This window comes from Haliotis rubra, unplaced genomic scaffold (genome assembly GCF_003918875.1).
Source record: "Haliotis rubra isolate DU_JTF1 unplaced genomic scaffold, ASM391887v1 Scf8, whole genome shotgun sequence".
NCBI classification, from domain to species: Eukaryota; Metazoa; Mollusca; class Gastropoda; order Lepetellida; family Haliotidae; genus Haliotis; species Haliotis rubra.
In genome coordinates, this window is record NW_025767523.1 from 3,845,063 (window position 1) to 3,868,865 (window position 23,803).

Here is a 23,803-nt window from a genome sequence, read left to right on the forward strand (position 1 = left end):
CACTGATCTGGGGCACAGGTGACGAAATTTGTTGTACAGAATTGTGTCCCTTGGGTTGGAGTCCTAATTTGCCCCATTAATGGTTCCAGGGTGCTGTTGGACAAAACAACCTTAGCGCTAAGACTACCTTAAGTCTATGTTAAGGTATGGGAGTTACGGTTACCTTAGCACTAAGATAGCTTTGTACAACGGCACCCTGGTCTGCTGGCACCAAATACATGCTAACAAGGGCCACCAAAGAGGTGAAGGTCTAAGACCTGCATCACTTACCTTACAAACATGGCTGACAGGTCATGATATACCTCCATTACTGTATAAAAAAGCAAGCTCACACCAACTCACTGTTATGTGATGATCACAGATGAGTGAGTGAGGATAGCTTTACTCTGCTTTTAGGGCATCCAGGTTGTACCCGTTTGGGAAATCAAACCCAAGTTTTCAGTATGATGAGCAAATGCTTTAACCACAAGGCTACCCCGCCACACCAGTAATCATGAAAGCTGCTGAATATGTAAAATTTGCAATGATGAACTTTGTGCTCAGCAACCTCAAGTGGCAGAAACAATTTCAGTCACTGTAGTACTTGGTACAAACATTATTTACTGGCAGCAGCTGGCGTTATGTTCCATATCGATTTTTGCAGGAGCTGCAGTTTGCTCTGAAGATCTTCAACTATTTCTTCACCAGTGTCTTCATCCTTGAAGCTATCATGAAAATAGTAGCACTTGGATTCCTCCGATATATGAGAGACAGGTAAGTGCTTGGAAAATAGTAAGGAAATCAGTTGCTTGGAAAATAGTAGCATGTGGATTCCTCCGTTATGTGAGAGACAGGTAAGGAAATCAGTTGCTTGGAAAATAGTAGCACGTGGATTCCTCTAATATATGAGAGACAAGTAAGGAAGACAGTTGCCTGGAAAATAGTAGCTTTGGGATTCTTCAGATATGAGACACAGATAAGGAAATCAGTTGCCAGGAAAATAGTGTCAGTATTTTTTTCTTGATGTGTAAAATTGTCCATATTTGACCCAAGGGTTGGCAATGAATATGATGAAGTCTGGGTTGAATGGATGTGTTCTTGGTCATATTTTCACTCTGCTAAAGTGTATGTGTGTAACTGTGAACACATTTACCAAACTGGGTGTTATGTTGCAGATGGAACCAGCTGGATATGTTGATTGTCATCCTGTCCATATTTGGCATCATCCTGGAAGAGATGGAAACCTACATCATTCCAATCAACCCTACCATCATCCGTGTCATGCGAGTACTTCGCATTGCAAGAGGTAAGAATTCAGTCAGTCACCACAACCACATTGTTCAGTTGTCATTCACTCACTCATTATATGAAAAAGATGCAACAAAACTGTTGCCATAATCCTGATAATTTTCCTTGTATGATTCCAACTTCACAATTAGTGTATGCTAAGTCTTGCAGTGTTAGGCTATGAGGCTTGAATGTTATGGCCAGAAAAGTGTAGCAGGGCATGGATTCATCCCACAGATGACATCTGGGATTAGATTGCTGATGAGATTAACCTCTTTGATCATTTGGACCAAGTATCCAACTTCAGATCAGGTCCATGGTTTGAATCCTAGCACGGGACTCGGATATTTTGTGGCCACTACAAAAGCAACACCACCTCAGATTGAAATGTCCTGCATTGTTAACGATACTGAAGATTTTATGTCCTTTTCTCATTATGTTGTAAACCCTTTCTCCTGCAGTGTTGAAGTTACTGGAGATTTATGATCTTTTCTCATGATGTTACCCTTTCTCCTGCATAATTATAGATACTGAAGATTTTATGATCTTTTTTAAGGATGTTACCCTTTCTCCTGCATAATTATAGATACTGAAGATTTTATGATCTTTTTTAAGGATGTTACCCTTTCTCCTGCATAATTATAGATACTGAAGATTTTATGATCTTTTTTAAGGATGTTACCCTTTCTCCTGCATAATTATAGATACTGAAGATTTTATGATCTTTTTTAAGGATGTTACCCTTTCTCCTGCATAATTATAGATACTGAAGATTTTATGATCTTTTTTAAGGATGTTACCCTTTCTCCTTCAGTGTTGAAGTTACTGAAGATGGCCAAGGGTATCCGTGCCTTGCTAGATACTGTGATACAAGCATTGCCTCAGGTGGGCAACCTCGGGCTGTTATTCTTCCTACTGTTTTTCATATTTGCTGCGCTGGGTGTGGAGCTCTTCGGAAGGCTAGGTAAGTACTATGTGGTTTCAGGCCACAGTTAAGCTACATTTGTTGAAGGGGAATAGTACTATTTTCAGGCTATTCTCTACAGCAAATTCACTTGTTATAAACATTGTCCAGGTTGTGAGCCCTATGTGTAAAACATTTTCTATTCGTGGCCCTTGATGAGGTGTATGATTGCTCATGCTGTCAGATACAAGAATTGTCATGTCCATTCTGTAATTACCAGTAATACACACCACTAATAAACTGTATTATCCATATATTAGAAAATGTTGTCATGCTTGTTGACTGCGTTAACTGTGACAGCATCCTACGACATGGTACACATGAAGATCTGGGTTACAATTGTTCTTCAGTAACCCATACTTGTCGTAACAGGCGACTAACGGCATCCTGTGGTAGGCTCGCTGACTTGGTTGACACATGTCATCGTATCCAAATTGCATAGATCGATGCTCATGCTGTTGATCACTGGATTGGGTGGTCCAGACTTGATTATGTACAGACCACCGCCATATAGCTGAAATAATGCTGACTGTGGCGTTAAACAACAAACCAAACCAAATCCAACAACATGGACCTTGATACTGATCACTGTCTGTTTTGTCAGTGGTATGTAAGGCAGTGTAAGATGCCCGTGTAAGACGCCTGTGTAAGACGCCAATGTAAGACACCTGTGTAAGACGCCCATGTAAGACACCTGTGTAAGATGCCCATGTAAGACACCTGTGTAAGACGCCTGTGTAAGACGCCCATGTAAGACACCTGTGTAAGACGCCCATGTAAGACACCTGTGTAAGACGCCCATGTAAGACACCTGTGTAAGACGCCCATGTAAGACACCTGTGTAAGACGCCAATGTAAGACACCTGTGTAAGATGCCCATGTAAGACACCTGTGTAAGACGCCCATGTAAGACACCTGTGTAAGACGTCAATGTAAGACACCTGTGTAAGACGCCCATGTAAGACACCTGTGTGAGGTCATTCATATTTGTTTCCATGTTTTTCATCTTCAGCTTCAACTAGCTGGGGAGCGATCAGGAGAAAAATATTAGAAATAAAATACATATTGTCACTAATCACTTTGTAATAGTCCTTCAATTAATTTATTATGCAGATTGAGTTGCTTTGATCAGAAACATTTCTTTAAAGAAAAGCAGATGAAGAAAGATCAAGGTGACCTGATTTTAATTAGCGTGTGCATGGAGGAGTATTTTCTTCTATCACACAAGGGTATAATGTTCCACAGTGGCAGGGGAAATTGAGATAAGATATTTTTTTCTCCTCGAATGACATTTCAGGGCAGGATGCAGATGGGAAACACAGGAAATGTACAGCTTGATTGGCATGTCCTTTTTGTAGAGCAGGACGAGCTGACCCTAATTGTCGTCTCTATTTTACATTTTGCTTGATGAAATCTGTTTCAGTAGATAATCAAGGCTAATTGTTCTCTGGCACTGACATTTTGACATTTCTTTGGCAGAGTGCTCCCAGTTCCACCCTTGTGAGGGTCTTGGAGAACATGCTCACTTCCGGAACTTTGGTATGGCATTCCTGACACTCTTCCGTGTGGCTACGGGTGATAACTGGAATGGAATAATGAAGGTTAGACAGCCTCTTTCTGACCTCCCAATATATGAGTTCCCATATACTGTCCTCACATGAAGCAGTGGCGGTAGGGTAGCCTAGTGGTTAAAGATTTGGCTCGTCATGCCGAAGACCCAGTGTAACAGGCCAAACTTTCCCCCTGTCCAAACCTACCTCGGGGAAACCTGATTATGTTTATAGATTTGTCAGCTCCTTTCTTATGTTGTGGGTTTTTCCAAAATGGTTCTAAAATCTGTACTTTACTGAAAAAATGTAATCCAAAATATGTTGCATTTTACCACTTTCTATAAGGAATTGGGTGCGATGGGGGTAACCTAGTAGTTACAGCATTCGCTAATCACGCTGAAGACCCGGAATTTGATTCCCCAGCTCATTTCTGGTGTCACCCGCCATGATATTGCTGGAATATTGCTAAAAGTGGTGTAAAACTAGACTCACTCACTCACTATAGGGAATTGTGTATTCATCACTTACTCATGCATGCTGTTGAAACAGCTGAAATACTGTTCGAACATGTGTTAAAACATTCCCTTAAGATAATTTGACAACTGGTAGGTCAGCTATGGAATTCCCCGATGCTGTGGTTGTTGATTATTGTCAACCGAGAGTATTAGCCTTTCATTATCTCCAGATGTCAAAACTTGTTTGTTTGTTTGCTTCAGGACACATTGAGAGACAACTGCGACTCCACGGACAACTGTCTGCGGAACTGTTGCGTCAGTCCCATCATCGCCCCAGTCTACTTTGTCGTGTTTGTACTTATGGCCCAGTTCGTCCTTGTCAATGTAGTCGTGGCGGTGCTAATGAAACACCTCGAGGTACGTCGACTCCGTGAACATTCAGTCAAAAAAATACCTAAAGCCTGCGACTGTTAAACAAATCAAAATCCATTTATCTTAATTTAAAGTCGACAACATTATTTGAACATACATGCATACATGAATCTAATTGTAATTGTTCTGTATGAGATTGATGTTTTTATTTCGTAAAGAACATTTGCTGCTTATATGTGTTTTATGGAAAATGGTAGAGGTGAAGGACTGATGGATGGCTATGGTTTGTGTTCACAAGTTTCATGCATTTTAATTCACTTGGGTGTGGGATTTGAAATTTGTTGTCATTTTATGAGCATTTGTTGAAATTGAATTTTATTAATTTTGTGGTGGTGGTGTATTAGGATTGTGATCATGCTTGATATGACGATTATATTATTAATATGTTTGGTAGGTATATTCAATAGGAATTGGCTATGAAATAGCGGAACTATTTTGCTGTGCAGCATGATAATGAGTGCTGTGTCTTCACGCTAGCTGAACGAGTGTAGGAGTTGACTGTTTTGCTTCTGTATTGAATATTACATTTGTAGTGATCATTTCACATTGATTGATGACATGGATGCCAACTTCAAACCAGTGCATCAAGTTCTCATTCATGTAACAGAGCATATGTTTATAACTAATTGTGATTTATTTGGTCATTTTGAGTAACCTGATTTGGGCCCCCTTAGAAACATTATACATAGCCCAGTGTTGCAGGTGATATGATTCAGATTTGACTTGAAGGAGAGATGGGGTTTTCAGATGTAGGTGCTCTCAATAGACGCTACTGATACACTTCATAGCAGGATAACGATACTAGCGTCCTGACAAACATAAATGCTTATTAGATATGACAAACATTTATTTGATATTTTTACTAAACAACAGAGAACAGGATTCCCAATATACGCTCCCTCCGACTTGGAAGATGATGAGGATTTTTTTTCTCTGGATGATGACCATGATGATGATGATGTTGATAAAGAACAGGTCGAAAAATGATTGGTTTTTCTTCATCAAATTTCAAATTTTCTGAGTGCTTTTTGCCACATATTTCCTGACTATCTGGAAAAAAAAAGATCTGAAAATTTCAAGAAAAACATCCTTTTACTTTTTACCGCTGTCACCCCAGCTTCACATTTTGACTCAGGAGCACTTCCATGTGTGTATATATATAGGCACCAACTGCTCATTCAGCTGGCTATATCCTTATCTTCACATCTAACACAAGGTCTCTTTTATATCAGTGATTCACTTCTATTTATGACTTATCACAATTTGCAGTTTGAAATATTACACACCACAATTTTCATTTTTTTATTCTTACATTTTAAAACTACAATTACTGTGCCTTCATTTACATAAATTTATCATCTTTACGTGGCCTAGATTTGTGAATGACCTTGACCCAAAATGACCTACATTCATGTGTCACCCCATATGTAAGTGTTATTCAGAAAGCCATGTTTGTGTAACCAGAATGTGATGTAAGGGTCAACATACCCCAGGATTTGTTGTACAACCAGTTTGATTTAACCTTGACACCATTTTGACCCGACCTGACCTTGACCCCATCCCAGTCCAATACAGTGAAGTGCTGGAATATTGTTGCCCCAGTTATGTGCCCTTATTCAGCGTGTTATTTGGCTCTTGTTGTATGCTACAAGCTCTGCTCTCCTATATTGTAATGTCTTCAGGTATTGAATGGGTTTGAGTTTCTGAGAGTGATCATGTAATTTGTATGTAAACTACACCTCTTTTCCAGAGCATTTCATGATGTAAAATGACAGATTTTTCAAATTGAAATTTGAAAATTTGATTTCACATTTCGATATTTCCACTGAGTGTGTGATTTGATATCTCAAAGCAATCATTGCTTTTGAATATTCACTTTGTGAAAATGCACTGTTTGAAGACTCTGTCACTTGATTATTGCCTCTACCTATCCCACTTGCTAATGACGTCTGGCATGCATATCTTTCTCTTGTGCACGGCATGTTTAGGAGACGTACAAGTATAAAGAGTTGGATGACGAGGTTGAGGAGGAATTACGCCTTGAGATGGCAGCACGCAATGAAAAACTGGCAGAAATGATAGAAATGAAGGTGAGATAAGGGAGATAAATCTACTAAGAACTCTCCTGTTTTGTGGAGGTCGGAAACTTCTCCCAGGTGTCTAGTAGCCATTTTGTTTTCCATGTATTGATTTTATTTTTTCATTAATTAGCAATCGGTATGATAGAGGGATTTTATTTTGTACCTTTTACTTTTCTTTCTTTCCACCACATGTTTGAATTCAGTGTTTTCATTCACTTTTCTTCCACTTTGCATGGTCGCACTGACACAAAATGGTTGACTACTTTTTTGTCTAATTTTCACTTTTTGAATAGATTTTCAAAATTAGATTTCCATCTAGTTTCCATTTGACACATATTTATTCTTCACATTGTATATTTTTTCTATGATTTACATTACATGACATTGATATATTGGGGTATTTTCTCCAATATGCAACCTTTGTGGCGGATGCATGGGGGATATTGTATGCATGTTGCCTTAAAGCATGATCAGTTGCACTACCTCCAAGTCATCCATAAAATATTAAATTCTTCAATAAAGCAAATGAAAATTACAAATGTATAAGCTTTCAGTTATTAAAATATAGTGTTGTATCAAGTTCTATCAGTCCTGCAAATTAATGTATTATGATGTGTCAGTGATATTTATTGCAATGTTGATAAGAAAAATATAAGCGTTATGATGAATTTTAATCATGAGATGAAACATTTTTGCATATATTTCAGTATTATTATTTCATCACCCAACAGCTTGATGGAAACATTAGAATGATCAGCATAATTTATGTGCAGTTGTTCAAAGTGGGTAGTCTTTCTGTCAAAAGAGATGTGTTTTAAAATAATCCAGTAGAAATGAACAGACCATAGCTGGGGATGAATATTTTGTACCACGCAGCTTTAATATTAACTCACTTTATTTGAGAGGGCACAGATGGTGCTGAAATTTGCTCTTGGTCTGATTTCTTTTTTATCCCAATTATGGTTTTAGGTTGGCCGGTGCCTTACCCTGCTTGTGGGGTTCACCAAATTTGATAATCACGTGAGCCTGTATCACTTCAAGCTTTACTCAACATAAAGCTGACAAGTTGTGATATAACTTGAATACTATTCAAAGCAGCATTAAACCTGGTCCACTCACTCACTCTCTTTTTTTTAACTATAAAGAAACTAAACGGAATACTTCTATTGGTTGTTGGTTTGTGATCCTTCTCTACATTTCCTACTTTTTCATAGCATTTTCTAATCTGAACTCCCCTGATCATTGACCATTGTTTTATCCAATGTTACATATATGACCTTTGACATTTTGGTCTCTTCTCCAAAAATAAACTGACAGGCTTGTATGGCCAGACGTTATTTGAACTCATTAGATCAGTAGATCTTTGACCTAACTTGATATGATTGTTCTATTGCTGAAAGTAGTTTCAGTAAGCACATGTCAATAATTGGTTTCTAAGATTTAGATTCAGATCAACCAAAAACATTACCCTTGCAATAAGAATTGACAAACGCAAAGAGTAAAATCTATGTCCATCGAGGTTTATGATGTATTACTTATATTTATTAATACTTTTTACAACTCATATACTGCATTATTAATCATATATGCATATTCAAAATATGATCAATATTTATCTAATATTTAATATACTATTACACATACACCTTAGCCCTGTTAGGAGACTTATCTTTAGAGGCAATGATCTGTAGCTACTGTCTTGTCTTGACACCAAAGATTGGATTATTTTCTGGTAGCTGAAAGGAAGGTAATGTAAAATGTGCAAGTTGATTTGCAGGAATCACATCGCAACTTCACGGAGGAAGATGATGATGTTGCTGCCATCACTGATGGTGGAGTGCCAGATCAGAAGCTGGAAGATGAGACCAATGGTGACAAGAAAAGCTCAGAAAAAAGCTCAGAGGAAAATATTGAGGTTTGTGAATCATGACTTCACATAAAAGCATTTATGGAAAAAAAACTATCTTCGCGACATCTATGGTCAATTAATGAAAATAATTTACATAAAAAAAATCTAATTTGTATAGGGAAATATGTCCCCCTAAACCCAAACTTGTTTTGTGCAAATATTATAAAGATGTCACAGCTCAAAGACAGCAGGGCACCAGTCCTTATGAAAAGTTTCCTTGTCTGCACGGATAGAAATAAAATGTAATCAGTTTTTGGAATTGAATGTATAGAGAATGGCACCGTGGTTGTTTGCATGTGTCAAAAGAGTGTCTGTTGAAGTTGATTGTTGATCCAAGTTATTCAGTTGCCTCGCTAGCGGCAATTAGTCAGACAATTATTATCATGGGTTTGAATTCTAGATAAACCCTGATTTCTTGATTTGTCAGCTTTGTACACATTCTTATGGACTTTCCCAAACTTGTATACACCTTAGACCTGTAGCACTTCAGGCTTTTTTCCAGCTGAAGGGGGTAGTGGGGTAGCCTATTGGTTAAAGCGTTGGCTTGTCATGCTGAAGATCAGGGTTCAAATCCCCACATGGGTACAATGTGTGAAGCCCATTTCTGGTGTCCCACCATACTCACTCACTCACTCCTTGCAGCTGAAATGCTGGAAATAACAGAAATATTGTTCTAAGCAGTGTTAAAGCGAACTCGCTCTCTCACTTCTCTGAATTATCCATCAGAATATATCTGCTGCAGAAGAGAACTGGCTCCAGATAGAACCTGACATGCCACTATGATCACTTGTTTGGTCAACCTTTGTCAGAAAATGGAGGCATCCTCAAAATCATATCCCTATCTGACTTGTCACTCAGTTGCTCCTACTATCTCTATGTGATTAAGGGGCAGTGGAGTAGCCTAATGGTTAAAGCGTTCGCCCTTCACACCGAAAATCCAGGCCCTGATTTCTCGAAACAGACTTAAGTTTTTACTCAAATTTCAAACTGAGTTTGACAATTTGAAACAGCTGAATTTTTAACTCAACTGCATTTTTTAACTAAAAAAAAGCCCAAACAACTTAAGTAATCTATCCACCAAACTCAAATTGTCTGCTAAGTTTGAGTTCAATATTGATTTCAGTTTATTCTGGGAAATGCATTTTCCTGCGTTTTCTCAAATTTGAGTAAAAACTCAGACTTAAGTCAAAACTCAGACTTAAGTTTGTTTCGAGAAATCGGGGCCAGGTCCATGTATGAACCCAATTTCATGATATTGGTGGAATCTATGCTAAAAGCGGCATAAAACCATACTCACTCACTCACTCACTCACTCACTCACTCACTCACTCACTCACTCACTCACTCACTCACTCACTCACTCACTCACTCACTCACTCACTCACTCACTCACTCATTCTATCTGATTATCTTTAAATGTATGTGCAATTTATGTCCTCTCCGTCAAAACTTGAAGCAATGGTTTCCAATCAAACCATACCAACTAAGGCAGTCATGGTTGACACAAGAAGATACGTATGTATATTTCACGAGTCAGATATGCAAAGGATTCATGAAGAAGTATCGAGGTATTGATCAAGAACTGTATTAACCATGTTAGACAGAAAAGCACTCTGAGTTGACGTTTGTCCATAGTAGTGTCCATGTCCATAGATGTGTGTACATCAACAGATGTGTTAATGTTCATAGTTGTGTCTATGTCCTTTCTACGTCCTTTAGATGTGTCTATGTCCACAGTTACAGCTCGTTCAGCTTGACCTGATCAAGTGAATACTTATGCATATTACGTGACCATGTCACAACTGGTTGGGTCTATTATTGTGAAGGGGTGCATTGATTGTCAACATGTCCGAAACAGTCGAGACAAGGTCGCCGTTTGACACCTCAGTGTCGAGAAATCATCAGCAATGTCCTAATTTTCTTTAAAAAAGAAGCTTCAGATGGTTTATTGTTTCCGATTCGAGCTTTCGGGCAGCGGGCAGCAAAATTAATAACATTCTTTGCTCCCTTATTTAATGAAGTTAACTCGACCTGCTGTTTGTGCCGTTTGACCTCCCGGGTCATGCATATGTAGAGTAGCTCAGGTCAAGCAGAACAAGCTGTATGTCTACACCAATATATAGTTGTTTCAGAATCATCATGGTCTCTAATGCACCCTGGGTGACAAGTTTCATCAACGACCAATTAAATGCATATTACCCTGACACACTGTGACATAATACAAATTCTGTTTAATGTGGCCTTCAAACCACAAACCTTTAATCACTCACACTGATTGAATCCTGTTTTAATCTTCAGCAGTCACCAGAAGCACAGCCCCAGGATGAAGTTGAAGGTCTGACCGTTAAGATCCCGGACGACAACCCTGCTGTCACAGTGGCCCCGAGTTTCACCTTCAGTGTCCGGCCGTCCAGCGAGGAACAGTCACAGGCAGAAGATGACAGTATGTAGTTTTCACAACTCAGTCTAACTATTAAAAAAGTGATTACAATTCAGAAATCGAGCCAGCTGTCTTATTTATTGGATCCTGCATGGGGGATTATTTTTTGCATTTTGATCCTTTAACATATACTACTCACACTTTGCTAAGGATCACAAAAATTCACAACTTTACTTAAACATAGATTTATAATTTGAAATTGTATCCACTTAAAACTGGATAAATAATAATATGGTAACCCTTCTTTAGGCAAACAGCTTCTTTAATCTAACCTTTTGCTCTTGATACATGAGTAACAATTAAAATGGTTTTCATGGCACCAATCAACCATTATGCAAATCATGGAACGGGTAATTGACAAGTACACAATACCTGTCAATAGCAGGTATGGGATCCACAAGATGAAATGACATACTGAAACCTAGGATCCATGCTTACAAAAGGCTTAGATATTAACCCAAATTAGACCCCACAACATAGTTTTCCGGTGAATCAATGATTTGATCCTTAGCAAAGTGTGAATAGTATATATTGTGATTACTCTGTTATTATTATTTTTTTGTTATTTTTAAATCATCATCAACTCTAATACAATAACAAACGTATCACTCACTTTTACTGGATCAGTCATTCCTAGAGGATTCCATGCATAATTAATCTGGGATTGTGTCCCCGCCCTTTAAACACAGGCTACCTCCCTTAGTCTTCAGCTATGTATTCAGTTAAAACATTTAAGTTAAATATTGTATGGATGATGTCATTTTTAAAACCTTTTTTCTTTCCCCAGCTTCTGCTTTGGCTGAAAGTATCAATGATCCTATGTAGAAGTCATGTCTAATGTTAAATTTAGTTTTGTTTGTTTTGAAAATACAGAATTTTGCAATCAACACCTCATATCAGCAGGATAGCATAGATACTCAATCTGCTGTTGTTCCTTTAGACATTATAAACATTGAAACATTTTGAAAATGGGTGTTTTTAGAATGGGTTGTAAATTCATGAAATTTGATGAGAATATATCGCATAGGGAGGGGTTATTGCAGGCAAATGTTTTGTTCATGTTGTGTGTTATTATGAACAAAATACATCACAATTAATCTCAACAGGAATCCAAAGACTAATGCGAAGACTCCATGGCAACATTCCCAAACATTGGTGTAATAAAGATTTACTTCTAAGTCTGCAGCACATTTTATTTCTCCATTATATACCTGTAGGAGAACGTGTGGTGTTAGTGTGATGATATGCATGGCTGACATTTGCTGATAGATAGTCAGGCTGACAAACCTTCTATCCTGTGTGCTACTCCTACATGTTCCTACTCCATTCCTCTATGTAAACATACTTCCGAAGCCTTTTGTCAAGTATAGTGTACTATAGTACAGTTTTGCCCTGATTTTAGGGCCTGTAAGTTTCATGAGGCGCTACTCCCGATACTAAGCTGGTTCCTGGCTGCCTTTGCGAGCAACAATTTGCGATATGTGAGACGGGGCCCAGCTTACTTCCAGAACCAGATTTCTGGTGACAAGAACCAGTTCTAGTTCCAAATTGTGCGACCGCCAAATATGACTTTACTAGACCGGTCCAAGTGTACGTTGTTTGACGCTGGGAGTACTAAGGTCTCGTGAAGTGCTGTGACCTACTTACGGACCCTGTTACTGTTGAAGCATGAAGACACGTTCATGGAGCGAACTTTCTTTTCTAAAACACCAAATTTAGTACGTACTGACGATTAATCTAGGGCACAGAAACAAATGAAAAAAAAAAAATGATGTTGCTGGTGACCTAAATTTATATCCCTCATTCAGGGCTAACTGACGCACTGTTCTGTTGATGCGTCTGGCCCCTTCGTTACCAAGACAGCAAATGATAAAGTGTTTCAGGATGGTTTACACTCAGGTTAAACATGTTCTCTTTATTTTATCAATTTTTGTAATGATCATAAACAACATGGGACAATATGAAAGTCTCATCTTTACCTCCTGTATCAGTACTTCTAGATCAAACTGACTAGTATTGTGACATTTCACAATTGCATTGTGGGACTGTGGACATAGGCCTGGGTAGTGAAATTGCCATTGTTGCAAGTCGAGCTGAGGCATTTTTTCCATTGAAAAAGTTAAATGTTATGTTTCCACCAGTGATGTTAGCTGACTGAAGCAACTGCAAACCATGAAATGGGGTGCTAACCGAGTTAGTTACACTGTAAGAGACTGTACGAGGCAGTGACAACTGACGTGATTCATACCATAGGTTACCAAGGATACATCCTTTGATTACGAGGAGGCAGACAAGAATGGAGTAGTGACGGCAATACAGTGTGACGTCATGCAAAAAGTGTACTTTATCCCCTTTGATCTTTTAGTGAAGCATCTTAGAATTTGAGGTTCACCACCAATGTAAGGAATAACATTTATGTAAATATTTTGTTGTTCAAGGGACAGCGTATCAAATTTATTGTCTCTATTGAAAGAAAAGATGTCCAAATGGGTGTAGAGCCTGAGTATTTGTCAACTATACCTCTATGTCGGCCATGCAAGTAAAACCTAGATACCTGATTGTATATCCCATGCAGTCGCTTTACTAAACATGACCATATCTATGAGTTTATGATTTACTGTTTGAACAAAATGAGCAGTTGCATAGCACAGATCTTGTAGCTGCCCCTCACCATGAAACGTGTTGACTCCAAGCGTGAATATCTGCTTATAGATTCATGCCTTTTGCACTCAAACGACCTGTCCTTAACATTCTTATAGGTATATTTAGATCAGAACATATTGCACTTTATATGACTGTTTCGTGCAAGGTTCATAAAACAGCTGTATATTATTCTTGCAACAATTGAATATTATATGTCATAAATGTACACATTTAAAGTCTCGTATGTATCTACTGTGTTACATATCATAGATCTTGTATGTGGTCAGTGAAATGTACATGCTGTCGTCAGTATTTCACAGGGTTGTATGAACTATGTTCCACCATCACTTGTCAATGCATACGGCAGTTGCTGTTTTGAACCAACCAATCATAAAACAGCCTATTTTACACAAGAGAGTGAGTGAGTGAGTTTAGTTTTATGCTGCTTTTAGCAATATTCCTGCAATATCATGGCAGGGACACCAGAAATGGGCTTCACACATTGTCCACATGTGGGGAATCAAACCCGGGTCTTCGGCATGACGAGCGAACACTTTAACCACTTGGCTACCCCACCGCCCCTTTATACAAGAGAAAACCATTATGTTCTGATATCAGTGAGCACTCATGTTACCTCAGCAATATTTTTTGTGAAACAATATGGCAAACATCTTCTGCTTCAATATCCAATAACAGTGTTGGTCAGCAAATGTGAAACCCATTTCTGGTGTCCCCTGCCATGATTGCTCGAATATTGCTAAAAGCGGAGTAAAACTCAACTCACTCACTCATTATTCAGTAAAGTAGCACTCATTTCTTTCTGTGAGGGGGCGGTGGGGTAGCCTAATGGTTAAAGCGTTGGCTCATCACGCCGAAGACCCGGTTCGAATCCCCACATGGGCACAATGTGTGAAGCCCATTTCCGGTGTCCCCCGCCGTGATGTTGCTGGAATATTGCTAAAAGCGGCCTAAAACCAAACTCAGTCAGTCAGTCTTTCTGTGAGTAATACACTGCCTAACAAATATCCATCTTAAGGCCAGACCAATTTTATTTCTTGTTTTACGGATCCGTTGGTCATATGTTTTCATGAATAAGAACAAAATAAAAATTAATTTTTCATAAATTGCCAAAAATAAAATACTTTTGACTAGTGATTTTTATTTTTTATTTTTTTCTCTCCTGAGGACAAAAATCTGTAAAACAAGAAATAAAATTGGTCTGGCCTAATTTGTACATTTAAAAAGACGTGTAATCCCAAGTGTCTCATTCATTTGACAAGAATCCATACAAGTTCAAGGTGACACAGTTATGTACAACCTGTGAGGTTTTGAAGACAGGTACACGCATGCTATATATTGAAACTTTGATATTACATAATTGATTTCACCTAGATTATTACCTAATCTCTGAGACTACTAATCCATATAGATATTGCCCCGTGAAGGTCACCAACATAATCTGGTTGTAAGGATCACGCATGGCTTTGACAGTTCCGCTTCTTATTACCGTAATGTCTCCAGTAGTCACCCGTATGATATACAAATGTCAAATGTAACATTTTCTTAAGGCATTGTTTAGTCATACAAATGTTGAAGACTTTTTTGTAAACAAAGTAAAAGAATTATACATTATATGTTCAATAATGCAATGATATAGTTTAAAAAAAATGTTATTTGGATTGGATTTTTGTTGTTGCTTATGTGGTGAATTATGGTAAAAAGCAAAGGTGAACTGTCATATTAGAAACATTGACAGTACACAGACAGTGAAGTATGTTTTCATGGAGATAACTGCATCATTTAACACCCACCCACTGCACCAAGTTGCTAGTGAATTAGAAAGGCTGATTTTGCCCCCCAAAATGGATTTAATGTTTTTAAACATGTTTATAATTCTTTTTAAAGATGCCAGCCTGCTTTTCAAAAATTCTAGCATGAAAACCAGTCACTTGATTTTCATGAAAGATTTGCAAACATGAGTAAGCGGCTTAAAAAATTAATGTCAAAATGGCAAACTGTAACTTATAAGGGCACTAAACTTTGGTTTGTTAATCGAGTACATGTAACACATGTGACTGTAGTGTTCTCGTGATGCTCTGCTCACATGTTGTTACACCTCATACTGTGAATGTAGCGAACTCATTCCATACAAAATTGACATTTATTTATTTATTATTCCATTTCAAGTCTCAGATGAAATACATATGACATAAAAGACAATATATATATATAACATCAATGGTGTTTTGTAAGGTAATAACAAATACATAGATACATAAGATATCATTAAAGTTTCTGTAGAGGGCATATAAAATATAAGATTTGAGGGATATTTTTTATTCTTTTTATTTTTACTTGAAAATGAACTTTTAACAGTCTTCCTAAACTGTACATGTATGTTGCAAGAAACAGGTCAAACTAATAGTGAAAAGTGTTTAATCCACACTGCCATTTTTCTGCTGCATTGTACTGAGCTTACATTCCATAGACATATTTACATAATAAATATTTGATTCCCAGTTCAAACTGTTATGAGAGTGGGCACTGAGTGTTTGGTATCCTGGTTCTCCAGACCGTTGCTAGGCACTGACAGCATATCTCCAAGAAACAAATTCTTAGTCTATAACGGTGTCCATGGTGTAACGATCCTGTTGAAGGATCTCCAAACTTTGTTTTTCTACATGGAACCTATCTTATCAATATTGAGGTCATTCTCCCAGCTCTCATCAATTAATCAATATCTTACACTCAGTATTGCATGCAGGTGTATGTCAGGGAGCTTGTAGCTAGTTATTGGTCTAAACATGTCTACGAGGATGACATAACGTCAGCCGTGTTTACTTCCGAGGGTAATCTCACTGTAGTCCACAAAGCCCAGACACTAAGCAGATTGTGTTCAGTTTAGGTCGAAAAATTACTAGGAATGTCATTTTAACGTAAGTATAGCCTTCATTTGGTTGGAATGTTCTTTTGATATTAATGATTTTGTTGGCGGTATGTAAGATATACCATAAGCCTTGTTGAAGTATGTAGCCTACTTACGTGTTTATTTTTCAGTGTTCATTGTAAATATGTATCTTGCGAGTGACTGATCATATGTTATATAGCACACAGTGTTGAGGTGTTCTGTCGGGAATAGAGATGTGATCATTGTCGGGGTTGGGCTGAGGGAAGTTATACATGGGGAGGAACAGTGGGGCATACTGGTTTTAACTTTAGGTGCAGTGGGGCATACTGATTTTAACTTTAGGTGCTCAAGTAGATATTGTGAAGCTAGATATCATAATTGTTTGACTTGATGATTAAAAATCTACTTTGGAATTTGAAATCAAAATTGTTTTTGAAATATTTGTACTTTCAACTTTCAATTTACCCTTGGCTAAATGCCAATATTAACTCTCAAGGCATAAGATTATTCCCTTGTTCTTGGGGTCATTATATTGAATCTGAACCTAAGGGGAAGGTTGTGGTGATTTGAGATTTATGTTCTTCCTTTTGGTTTTCTTCAGCCCACAATTTGTCCCCTGCCAAAATTGCCATCACAGTGGTGAGCATGGAGCACCAGGTTGGAACAGTCCCGGCACCCATCATCGTACATCCATGTTCCCCGAGTAACCGATCTATCCTGGACAAGTTGGACTCACCGCCGATGATGAGGGCGAAGATCCCAAGTCCTCCTGTGTCGAGGATGGACAAGAGGTTGCTGTCAGATGGGAGGAATCTTGCCACATCTTCCCGGCAAGGCAGACGCCCACTTGTTAAGCAGTACAGTGTGGACATAGGTTCAGGGAATCAGCTTCATGGTAGTGTTCCCTCCGTCTGGCAGACATTCGAGGACGAGGTGAAGAAAGCCCAGCCCAAGGGTTTCTCCCAGTCTCATCCCACCTTGCCTGTGAAGCAGGAATCTCTGCAGCAGTGTCCTGAGCCAGAGTTTGATTCCCCGAAACATCGTTTGTTAAAAAAACACATGCTGAGAAGCAGAAGTAGTGGTGCCAAGTACAGTCGGTTCAGGGACAAGTATCTCCACCGAGCGTTATCGAGCTCAGACACAACAGGAACTGACACTGTGGCGAGTCCCTTAGTACGGACCTCAACAACAAAAACGTCAGACACGAATATCACGCACTCTAAGGATGAAATGAAAACACAACAGAGTAGTGGGGAAACTGGTTCTGACTTGGATGATTCTTTAATCAACGATTGGGCAGAGTTGGAAGCTGCTTGTGACGAGGAGGTGATGAAAATTACAGGAGATGACGACGACGATGATGACGTGAGACCAACATTGACTTCATTGAACTCGTGTTCCTATGCATCTGAATGCCAAGAAGACAGTTATCCATTTGATTCATCGAATTCAAGTTCAAATTTAGTCCAAGACTCTGAAAAAGACTCGCCATTAACTGACAGTGAGCAGATCGGTTGCCATTCCAATTTTAAGACAGAGGAGGACCCGTTGGTGGGTATCACCTCGTTATCAGGGGTCCATATACAGATGCCTGATTTGACTACTTGCCAGCCAGGCATTGATAATTCCAGTTTCGAACTGGGTGAGGGTTCTCTCAGTCCACCCAACGAGCCTTCCGTGTCTCAATGTACTGAAACTTTGTTATGTGTTCCGAGGATCATGCTAGATGGCGCCACTGTTGACACTCCTGACCTGTCCTCGGTTTCACATGACCATGTGGACGACAGGTCACATAGCAATGAACCTGAAATGTGCGAGCAGAGCGGAAGCTATGAACATCATGAATATGTTTGACGAATGTCAACTCCAACTTGTGTTTTTTGTGTGCCAGTTTTAGTGAGTGAATAATGTGTGAATTTGAATTACACATGGCATTATGTTTATGAAGATATATACATTCTTTCAAAACGATGGAGATTAACTCTGAAACAAGGTCGTGGAGAGAGCAGCGTGAAATTTTCATTTGACGGTTATGAAAATGATTGTTTGATTCCGGTTCAAGGTTGTATGATTGTCCTTGTACAAACAGTGTGATTTTTTATTTTTTATTTTTTTTTTTTTAAATGTTTAATTTCTTGGATGTGGATGCTGCATCGGTTCTGATGTGAAATGGACAATCGTATGTGTCATGTATAATCCTGATTGATGCCAGTGAAATTAACAATGTACAAGAAAAATAAATTAAGTGTGGTTACAATCACGACATGTCTTTCAGCTGTTTCCCAATATTCGCACACACATTTGCAATTGATTACTTATGTGATTGATGGCAGACTTGTTAAAAACACTTCTATGGTATTTCACCGTGTCTTTGTAATCCAAGAGTTGCAACACTTGGCTGTGCCTGGATCCACTGGTCGGGTTTGAATCCATAAGTCACCCTGACCAGGTCCATGGTTTTTCAGCTCCATCCAGTGTTTTGGGTTTTACCAAAGCTGTTGCGACCTATGACCTACGGCTTTATGCCTTCATTAGGCTGACTTGCTGTGATATAAGTGAATGTTATTTAAAACGGATGTAAACCCAATTCACTCACTCACTTTGTAAGTGAAATGTTTAAGAAAATAAGTACTGAAGCTCATTTGTTTTATACTAAACATTATGAATCACAGGTTAATAGTTATGTTTATAACAGTGATCATCAGAATGAAATTGACACTTAAATGTCAGCTATTGACAACTGTTTTGAACAAGTCTGTAGTGTCCTCATTAGAAATGCATCTAATAATGGCAACTTGTTATGATGTACATAAATGTGAGCAATTCTGCCAAAACCACAAAATGAGGTTTTTGTAAGATTCATATTTATATGATACTGGATGATTTTTCTGATTTTCACCTGAAATTGAATTATATTTGGGAAAGATATTTTCAATATTTTTTCCAATATTTGGTAAAGATTTATGAGGCATTTCCTCAGAGCAGTTTCACCATAGCGCCTTTACAACAAACTGATATTTTAATCATTATGAGAAAGAAATTCAATCCAAATTTGTCAATATAAAAATATGGTTTCTTTACACCATGTCTTTTTCTTTTTAGGACATAAACATTAATTCAAATTCTTATCTAATAGTGATGTACATTTGGACATTGTGATAAGTCACCTCCCGAAATAGGAGAAAATCGTAAGAAAAATTGACCAGTATGACTTCCTGATATTCATTTCACCTACACTGATGAACAGATTATTTTTACACTTGATGTATAATAAACATAATTGTAACATATGTATATAGACGACATTATGCACGTCAGTTTCATTATCATCGGCCATTGTTACTCCCGGTCATTCTTTCACATTTCATTGACTCTTGATGCACATCAAGTTTTTTGAGCTTTTGTGAATTCTTTAATACTGTTACCAGTTAATTTAATGCCTAAATTGTGCCAGCACAGATGTTTGCACAAATTTCAGATCTTGTAACCACCATAACTTACATTATATTATTGCATTCTTTTATGTGATCAGATTTTCCAGCAAATTGCAGATGTAAATACTATCGTTAAAGTCACAAAGAGAATGATTGGCACCTGATGGCTGTAGTCTCTTGCATTGTGGCTTGTTTATGTGCAAGCTTTTCCAGTTCTGTTTTCTTACACACTGACCCGTGCAATTGTTTTGTTTACAAACCTGCTGGATGAATTCTTTAAAACCTTTTTTTTTATTCAACTGAAAACAGTGATAATAGGTCTGGTTAGTATGTGTTATTGTTTATCTGTGATAGAAAGTAACTACTGATACATCATTATCAGGTGTGTTTACTGTTGAAACAGGGGTATTCAGGGGTAAGACATTTTAAAATTTGATTTAGTGATCTTGAAAAAAAACTAATTTAATGATCTAGGTGGGGTTGAAACTGATTCTGTTCTAGGTCTACTTGGAAAACAGGTTCAGGGTAGGTCTACTTGGAAAACTGGTTCAGGGTAGGTCTACTTGGAAAACTGGTTCAGGGTAGGTCTACTTGGAAAACTGGTTCAACGTAGGGCTACATGGGAAACTGGTTCAGGGTAGGGCTACATGGAAAACTGGTTCAGGGTAGGGCTACTTGGAAAACTGGTTCAGGGTAGGGCTACATGGAAAACTGGTTCAGGGTAGGGCTACTTGGAAAACTGGTTCAGGGTAGGGCTACTTGGAAAACTGGTTCAGGGTAGGGCTACATGGAAAACTGGTTCAGCGTAGGGCTACATGGAAAACTGGTTCAGGGTAGGGCTACATGGAAAACTGGTTCAGGGTAGGGCTACTTGGAAAACTGGTTCAGGGTAGGGCTACATGGAAAACTGGTTCAGGGTAGGGCTACATAGAAAACTGGTTCAGGGTAGGGCAACATGGAAAACTGGTTCAGGGTAGGGCTACATAGAAAACTGGTTCAGCGTAGGGCTACATAGAAAACTGGTTCAGGGTAGGGCAACATGGAAACTGGTTCAGGGTAGGGCAACATGGAAAACTGGTTCAGGGTAGGGCTACATAGAAACTGGTTCAGGGTAGGGCTACCTAGAAAACTGGTTCAGCGTAGCGCTACATAGAAAACTGGTTCAGGGTAGGGCAACATGGAAACTGGTTCAGGGTAGGGCAACATGGAAAACTGGTTCAGGGTAGGGCTACATAGAAACTGGTTCAGGGTAGGGCTACATAGAAACTGGTTCAGGGTAGGGCAACATGGAAAACTGGTTCAGGGTAGGGCAACATGGAAAACTGGTTCAGGGTAGGGCTACATGGAAACTGGTTCAGGTAGGGCAACATGGAAAACTGGTTCAGGTAGGGCAACATGGAAAACTGGTTCAGGGTAGGGCTACATAGAAAACTGGTTCAGCTGTAGGGCTACATGGAGAAAACTGGTTCAGGGTAGGGCTACATGGAAAACTGGTTCAGGGTAGGGCTACTTGGAAAAACTGGAAAAGAAAACTGGTTCAGGTAGGGCTACATGGAAAACTGGTTCAGGGTAGGGCTACATAGAAAACTGGTTCAACGTAGGGCTACATAGAACTGGTTCAACATAGGGCTACATAGAAAACTGGTTCAGGGTAGGCTACATAGAAAACTGGTTCAGGTAGGGCTACATAGAAAACTGGTTCAGGGTAGGGCTACATGGAAAACTGGTTCAGGGTAGGGCTACATAGAAAACTGGTTCAGGGTTCAGGCCTACATAGAAAAACTGGTTCAGGTAGGGCTACATAGAAAAACTGGTTCAGGGTAGGGCTACATAGAAAACTGGTTCAGGGTAGGGCTACATAGAAAACTGGTTCAGGTAGGGCTACATGGAAAACTGGTTCAGGGTAGGGCTACATGGAAAACTGGTTCAGGTAGGGCTACATGGAAAACTGGTTCAGGTAGGGCTACATGGAAAACTGGTTCAGGGTAGGGCTACATAGGAAAACTGGTTCAGGGTAGGGCTACATGGAAAACTGGTTCAGGTAGGAAAACTGGTTCAGGGTAGGGCTACATAGAAAACTGGTTCAGGGTAGGGCTACATAGAAAAACTGGTTCAGGGTAGGGCTACATAGAAAACTGGTTCAGGGTAGGGCTACATGGAAAAACTGGTTCAGGGTAGGGCTACATGGAAAACTGGTTCAGGGTAGGGCTACATGGAAAACTGGTTCAGGGTAGGGCTAACATAGAAAACTGGTTCAGGGTAGGGCTACATAGAAAACTGGTTCAGGGTAGGGCTACATAGAAAACTGGTTCAGGGTAGGGCTACATAGAAAACTGGTTCAGGGTAGGGCTACATGGAAAACTGGTTCAGGGTAGGGCTACATGGAAAACTGGTTCAGGGTAGGGCAACATAGAAAACTGGTTCAGGGTAGGGCTACATGGAAAACTGGTTCAGGGTAGGGCTACATAGAAAACTGGTTCAACGTAGGGCTACATGGAAAACTGGTTCAGGGTAGGGCTACATAGAAAACTGGTTCAACGTAGGGCTACATAGAAAACTGGTTCAGGGTAGGGTTACATGAATAAAATTGGTTCAACGTAGGGCTACCTAGAAAACTGGTTCAGGGTAGGGCTACCTAGAAAACTGGTTCAACGTAGGGCTACCTAGAAAACTGGTTCAACGTAGGGATACATAGAAAACTGGTTCAACGTAGGGCTACTTAGAAAACTGGTTCAGGGGTAGGGCTACATAGAAAACTGGTTCAGGGTAGGGCTACATAGAAAGCTGGTTCAGGGGTAGGACTACATTGAAAACTTGTTCAGGGTAGGGCTACATGGAAAACTGGTTCAACGTAGGGCTACATAGAAAACTGGTTCAGGGTAGGGCTACATAGAAAACTGGTTCAGGGTAGGGCTACATAGAAAACTGGTTCAGGGTAGGGCTACATAGAAAACTGGTTCATCGTAGGGCTACATAGAAAACTGGTTCAACGTAGGGCTACATAGAAAACTGGTTCAGGGTAGGGCTACATAGAAAACTGGTTCAGGGTAGGGCTACATAGAAAACTGGTTGAGGGTAGGGTTACATGGAAAACTGGTTCAACGTAGGGCTACATAGAAAACTGGTTCAGGGTAGGGCTACATAGAAAACTGGTTCAACGTTGGGCTACATAGAAAACTGGTTCAGGGTAGGGCTACATAGAAAACTGGTTCAGGGTAGGGCTACATAGAAAACTGGTTCAGGGTAGGGCTACATAGAAAACTGGCTCAGGGCGAGGACTACTTGAAACTAATGTTATTTATTCAGTTTTAGTACCCAAAAAAAATGCGTTTGGTTGTTGGACCACATGAAGAATTCATTCAGGGGTGGGACAGTTCGAAAGTAATTACTCTGTGGAAGGAATTCTATAGAAATTGATGAAGATTCAGTGATAAGACTATGTGAAGAAAGCAATTCTCTGGTAGTATTACATTTCCAACATGGACTCCAGTAAGATGTTTGATAAAAAATTATTCATTTGCCTGAGTGTACTAAAGGACATTTCAGTTTGTTTTGAAGAATTATCCAGCAGGTATAGATTAAATGTTTTGTTTTTTATCTGATTTATGGTAGTATTTCCTAAATTCAAATGAAAATGAATTTGTTGATAATCTTAATTCTAATGATCCTTGAAACAAATTCTTCAATCTTAAATTAACTATATGCACTGGACTGATCTTAT

The 23,803-nt window shown here is 39.0% G+C and overlaps 1 protein-coding gene and 1 long non-coding RNA gene across 2 annotated transcripts in view; both read left to right on the plus strand.

Moving 5' to 3' along the window:
- LOC124261410 (voltage-dependent T-type calcium channel subunit alpha-1I-like) overlaps positions 1-18,909 on the plus strand; it is a 179,832-nt gene extending 160,923 nt beyond the window's left edge. The window contains 9 exon segments of the mRNA XM_046695727.1: positions 644-753; positions 1,155-1,285; positions 2,081-2,230; positions 3,710-3,831; positions 4,497-4,652; positions 6,656-6,757; positions 8,526-8,663; positions 10,956-11,100; positions 17,250-18,909. Of these exon segments, the coding sequence (XP_046551683.1) occupies positions 644-753; positions 1,155-1,285; positions 2,081-2,230; positions 3,710-3,831; positions 4,497-4,652; positions 6,656-6,757; positions 8,526-8,663; positions 10,956-11,100; positions 17,250-18,502 (2,307 nt within the window). The 3' untranslated portion in view covers positions 18,503-18,909.
- Positions 18,910-20,974: 2,065 nt separating this feature from the next.
- On the plus strand, positions 20,975-22,430 carry LOC124261411. Its single transcript, XR_006894315.1, has 4 exons — positions 20,975-21,027; positions 21,624-21,759; positions 21,902-21,957; positions 22,341-22,430. It is a non-coding gene; the product is annotated as an uncharacterized LOC124261411 (long non-coding RNA).
- The last annotated feature ends 1,373 nt before the right edge of the window (positions 22,431-23,803 follow it).